At 37.3% G+C, this 6,549-nt stretch overlaps 1 protein-coding gene across 1 annotated transcript; it reads right to left on the reverse strand.

The window, feature by feature from the left end:
* On the reverse strand, positions 2,896-4,222 carry LOC104724782. The gene is made up of 2 exons (XM_019232228.1): positions 3,465-4,222; positions 2,896-3,221 (listed from the first exon to the last, which is right to left on the reverse strand). Exons 1-2 carry the CDS (start codon positions 3,733-3,735, stop codon positions 2,986-2,988), a joined length of 507 nt encoding a protein of 168 aa, XP_019087773.1. The 5' UTR covers positions 3,736-4,222; the 3' UTR covers positions 2,896-2,985.

Raw genomic sequence — 6,549 nt, forward strand, 5'->3', positions numbered from 1 at the left:
AGGCTTGGTAATACACATAAACAAACAAACTTAAAGATCGAGAAGTGGACAGTCATGGCCAAGAGGTGTTGAAGATTTGAGCAGAGTATCAAATCGCAAGCTAGCTCAAGGTGCATCGACGCCACATTCACAGACAAGGTGAAGATGTGGTAAGTGGTCCATATCAATATGACATTGGGACGTTCAGAGGGTTTCCATAGTCGAGAGACACAATGGCTTGATTGGTTCATTGGCAAGGAGGAGGGTGTTTGGTGGGTTAAGGGTGGGCATGGCTTTCTTGAGGAAAGTTCGGTAACCACACTTCTATGATTTATGATCATAATGTCGATATTCTTCAGACTTTGCCAAGCGGGAACATCATTCCTAACTTTTGTGATTTGTACATGACAATAATCAGGGCACAAGGAAGATATGAAGAGAAGGGTAGGAATGCTTCGGTAATCTCCTCTCCATGGAGAAGATATCATAATGCCGACTTTCCTAATACCTTCGGTTTCAGAACAGCTGATGCGAGGTAATAATTGAGATCGTTGATGGCGCAACTGAAACAGAGAATGCCGACTTAAGAGGCACCAGTAACCTTTTCTCAACAGAGAAGAGGTCATAATGCCAATCCTCATCAGTCTTTGGCGGTTAGAGGTAGGGAACCTTATGGAAACTAATGGCAGGGTTCTCAAATATTCATTGCAACAGCAGAGCAACAATGAGGGATTATGTTCCAATTGCAGTCTTTGGACAATGGAAAGCATAAATCGCCAACAAGGTATACTACAGGAAAGCAAATGAAAGTTTGGAAACGACCTGGATTTGTGAAGAGCAGAGTTTGGGTCTCGGGGGATTGTCAAGGTTGTGCACAGTTCCGGCGTCAACACAGAGCTCCTGTCCAACTGCAACCAAACAAGCTGCTTGGTTAGGGGATCTAGGTCCAAGGAGCAGAGAGATGATGGGGTTGACTTCAAGGGAAGCATGTAGCAAAGCTGAGACACACGGTAAAGATGGTGTTTCGGAGTCTCAGATTTGGCATTGAGAGGCTGGTAACTCGTGAGAATCACCTCACTGGGAGGAACCACCGGGAGAGACGGAGGGAAAGAGAGGGGATGAAGCTGGAGCATGGCCGGAGTCGATGGGCGTGTACTTGGTGAACCTCCAGTGCGTTCACCGTTGAAACAGAACAAAACTAAGTTTAGATAGAAGAAGAGAACATGGGGGGGACATATCAGTTGCCCGGCGACGCCGATCTGAATCGACGCAGCCAGGGGGTAAGACATTGGAGTTTGGGCCAGAGAGAGAGGGGCTAGGGCGAACCGCTTCTGTTGTTATTAAAAGTTGAGAAAGTATCCTTGTCCAATTGGAGCTATGCTTAAAAATTAAATTGTTTTTTTTTCTAAAGGATTCTTCTTCATTCATACAAACTAGAGTTATACACTAACTTATAAACTAAAGCCCCAAAGGATAAGGGAAGCAAAGCCCCAAAGGATAAGGGAAACTTACAAACAAACAACTTCTAATACAAAACCAAACCCAACAATGAAAAACTAAAAAAAATCAACTCTAAAAATCAATTCAGCCGGAGAGAAGCTTGGAATGGACTCCAAGAACAAGAAGACAACGACACTTGGAGAGGATATAGATGTAGCCAAACAGATTAACAAAGGACTTGTATAACCGAGATGAAGAAGAGCACCAACCAAGGATTGAAATTACCACCCCTTCTAGACCGCTACATTTTCAATTGAAACTCAACCCAATACCTCTTGAAGTGCTTCACCGATCCAGGGGAAGACACGAGACTACAGCTGTTGAAATGCTCCGGTTGAAAAACTTTATTTAAATATGCGGGAAGGAAAGAAACTTCATCTGTTGGGCGAGGTGAAAGGTCCCCGAGAACATCTTCTTCAAAGAGGAATGATAACCTTTACTGTTCTCCAAAACGGGATGACTTCACACTGAAGCTGAACCAACGAGAGCAAAATCAGAATCACCTAATCAGAGATAGTTGGAGATTGGACCGATCCTAATTCCGCTGCACCACCTCCAGAGAATTGATTCGATTGATAGACGAACAAACCAACCAAATCAACTCCATCTGAAGCAAAGAAATGAAACTAAAAAACCAGATTCATTTCTAGATCTGGATTCAAAATCAGTTCTTTGTTGTGGACAGAACCAAAGCAAAATAGAACAGACAAAAAGCTACTGAAACCTAAACAAACACATGGCCACTGTCAGAAGGACGACAATCACCGTTAGCGGTACGATTAAATCTAAGCTTTTGAGGCGGTTATTAGGTTTTTTGAGAAAGAAAAATAGAAAAATGGATGGAAAAATGCTTAAAAATTAAATTGTCAAAACAAAAATATTTATTGTCATATATAATTGTATCTAAAAAACCAATTTAGATACGCTTCATATGTATGTTTCGAAACGTTTAAAATTTCCACCTGAAAACTCCATTGAATTGAACTTCTCTTTAAATTTTGTTGGCTAATTTCCGAAAAGTCTTCTGTCAACTTACGTGAATATGTATGAGAAATCATATAATTGAAAAAAAAACAAAAAAAAAAACGTGATGTGACCATGATGTTTTTTGTGGGACAAGTGGAAAATCAGATTACAAATATTATGTTTGTATAAACGCAATAATAATTGTTTTCAAAGATAGAGAAAATGTCCAAGTAGTTGCTTCCAAGAAATGAAATAAACAGCTCACTTTTGTTTTGTTTCTCTTTTTTTTTTGTATCCGTTTAATGCTCTTATCGTGTGAATATAAAACACAAGACGAGACGCTCCCGGAACATGCTCCGTACGGCTTTCTCAAATCTCATGCAATAATTGCTTTTGTTCTTCCGAATCATTTCACATAGTATTAAGTTTGGATATAAATCAATACGTAAATGTATATTTGTATACGAATAACTTGATTATATAATTCGTAGGAAAATCCCAAGTTGGCAAATTGATTAATAATCAAATAATTTTTTCTTTTCAGTCACATCTAAAAGTCAACTGTTCAGGCAAAACTCCTCTCATCTTCTTGACAATTTGCTCCGCCTCGAAAGTCCGGTGATAAAGAGGCTGCGCCACCGAGTTCGAGTCGAGATAATATAAACACATTACCATCAAAACCGAGTTGATAAACATCGGGATCGGTCCGAAAAGCCACAACAATAGATTAAGAGCCAAGTAAAGAGCCCTAAGACCCAACGACCAAAAGTTACCGCCTCTCAAGACAAATCTCTTCACCATATCCGGCGGTATATCTGCTCCCGGTGTGGTAATAAGATAGTTCGCATGTAGAAAACATCTCGTGGATTGAACAAAACAGCAGAATGCAACTAGAAAACATATGAGAAGAGAGGTGTATTTGATGACCATTGTGATTGAACTTGTGTCACCATAGACAAAATGTCCCGTAAAAACCGTCATATTAACCGGTGAGCTCCCTATCCACGNAAAGTTACCGCCTCTCAAGACAAATCTCTTCACCATATCCGGCGGTATATCTGCTCCCGGTGTGGTAATAAGATAGTTCGCATGTAGAAAACATCTCGTGGATTGAACAAAACAGCAGAATGCAACTAGAAAACATATGAGAAGAGAGGTGTATTTGATGACCATTGTGATTGAACTTGTGTCTCCATACACAAAATGTCCCGTAAAAACCGTCATATTAACCGGTGAGCTCCCTATCCACGTGCCGATAAGTGAACTCAACGTTAAAGTAGTGGATGCCATGAATGTTGAAGCTGATATGCTGCTCGAAAGAACCGTTAAAGCACAACCCAATTCGTCTTTTCTTGCCTGTAATCAGTTGAGCTAACCGTTAGTTATATCTAAATTAACCATATAGCACAATAGTAACAATAAGAAAAGATTGTAGTAAAGTAATACTTGCCTGCATGATACGGTCGACCCAAATGGATTTATCGATGTTCATGAAACCGATAATGGTGTGATAAGGAAAATAAAGAATTCTGTAGAGAAGAAATAGATGGTAAGATAAAACTATGATTAATCCAAATGGGACAAGAACCAAATCTAAGTACTCCTTCTTCACAAATATCTCCATCTTCTTCCTTTCTCTACTTCTGTGCTATAATGTCTGTCTCTGTTATTATACTAGCTACACACGCAAATATTTATTTAATATAATTTGCGTATAAAATAAAGAGTAAGGAACTGAAATAGATATAAAGTTGAGATTTAGATGAATCTTGGACGTATGGAATATCCACTTTGCTTCATTTAATCTGAGTAGACTTATCTTAATGATACATATATAATCTATATTAACATTTTTGAAGTATATCTGGTGTTTTACCCTTTTAGTTATACTTATTTACAAAGTTAATTTCTAAAAAAATGCACAAAAAAGCAAAATCAATTAGATTCCTAAAATGTTTCTACTAATTTGGTTTAAAATTTCCTAAAACAATTTATAGATTTAGAAATTTACTACACTTAATAACATATACCAAGAAATAACTATACAATATTTGTTTTTCCTTTAAAAACTCTAATATTAATAATAAATATATTGTTTGATATGAAGAATTAAAATCTTTAATGGTTATTAATATGCTGATAAAAACGTAAAAATTATTATTTTACGGGTTAAATCTAATAAATTAAAGTATTTATAATATAATTTAATCTGCCGTATATTGCATGATAAATTTTATGTATATAATTTTTTACTGGTTAAATCTAAAAAAAAACAAACTTACGGATTAAATTTTAAAAAAGTAAAAAATTAAAAATATAATTATGTAAGAATAATTATTTTATGGGTTAAATCTAAAAAGTACTAAGAATTTAAATTTTTATAACTATAAGAAGTCCAATACGGTAAAAATGTAACATTATTATAAATAAAACTAAATGATTGTCCCGTCATGTCTACGGTATACAACTGGTCAAATTTTAGAATTAATAATCAAAATACAATTATACAATCATAAACACTAAATAAAACAAACAAATACAGTTATAAAAAATTTAGTTTTTTTGTTATAAAATTATTGTCCCGCGGTGTACCGCGGGTTAAAATCTAGTTAAGTATATTTTTGGAGATAGAGAGGCAGGTTATGTAACTGTTTATGAATATAAATAATAGTGGGAATTAAATATACACGAAATATGTCATTAAATGTATTACATGAAATGAGGATATCAACCCAACTAAAGCAAGTCACCCAGGAATGAACCCATATCACTACAATCTTGCACTCGAAGAGATTGACCAACTCCAGAAAGAAGACCTCATTGAGAAGACCACTTCACCGTGGGCATGCGAAGCATTCTACGTCAACAAACGGGCTGAACAGGTGCGAGGAAAACTCAGATTAGTCATCAACTATCAACCACTCAACCATTTCCTTGCCGATGACAAGTTTCCTTTGCCAAAGAGAGAAGTGTTATTCCAAAAACTCCCGCAAGCACAAATCTTCTCCAAGTTTGACTTAAAAGCAGGATTTTGGCAGCTTGGAATCAAACCAGAGGACAGACCAAAGACGAGATTTTGTGTACCAGATCGTCATTACCACTGGAAAGTCATGCCTTTTGGACTAAAGGTAGCTCCTTCATTATTCCAAAAAGTTATGATCAAGATATTCGAGCCTATCCTCCCAAATGCGCTGGTGTATATCGACGATATTCTGCTATTCTCGCCAGACATAGATTCCCACACTTCATTATTGGCAAAGTTCCACAGTATCGTACAAAAATACGGTATTATGCTATCAGAAAAGAAAATGGTGATCGGAGAAACGGAGATTGATTTTCTGGGAATGCACATATCCAAGGGAGAATACTACCTCCAACCTCACATTGCCACCCAACTCAATGAGTTTCCAGATGAACGACTATCTTTCAAGCAAGTCCAACAGTTTCTGGGGATTGTCAATTATATGTCGGATTTCATTCATGGTCTTGCAAAACACAGATCGGTTCTCTCTGCTCAACTCAAGAAAGATGCCCCTCCTTGGAGCCAGAAATGCACAGAAGCAGTAAAAGAATTGAAGAAAATTTCCACAACCTTACCAGCACTAAAAATCCCAGCAAAAGGAAAAAGAATTCTGCAGACGGACGCAAGTGATTGCTATTGGGGAGCAATACTCTTAGAAGAAGACGAGAAAGGTAAAAGACAGATATGTGGCTATAAAAGTGGAGTCTTCAAAGATAGTGAAAAACATTATCATTCTACTTACAAGGAGATACTTGCTGTCAAAAGAGGAATAGAAAAATTTGAGTTTCATTTGGTGGGCCAACATTTCCTCATCGAAATGGACATGTCCTCCTTTCCAAAAATGATTCAGTTCAAGCAGAAGGTACTACCACAAGCTCAGTTACTCAGGTGGGCAAGTTGGTTTTCCCAGTGGAAATTCGATGTTAAACACATCAAAGGAAAAGACAACTTCCTCCCAGATTTTCTTTCAAGAACTCAGCGTCAAATCTCGACAATAGTACCCATGATATACACCCTCAGTCCAGACAATCCAACAGAAGATAACCTGCGAAAAAAGATTGCCGATATGCCGCATGGAATAA

Source organism: Camelina sativa, chromosome 11, assembly GCF_000633955.1.
Source record: "Camelina sativa cultivar DH55 chromosome 11, Cs, whole genome shotgun sequence".
NCBI lineage: Eukaryota > Viridiplantae > Streptophyta > Magnoliopsida > Brassicales > Brassicaceae > Camelina > Camelina sativa.

Bases quoted from the DNA above. Each gene is read 5' to 3' on its own strand.
- LOC104724782 (XM_019232228.1), bottom strand. From the start codon at position 3,735: ATGGCATCCACTACTTTAACGTTGAGTTCACTTATCGGCACGTGGATA.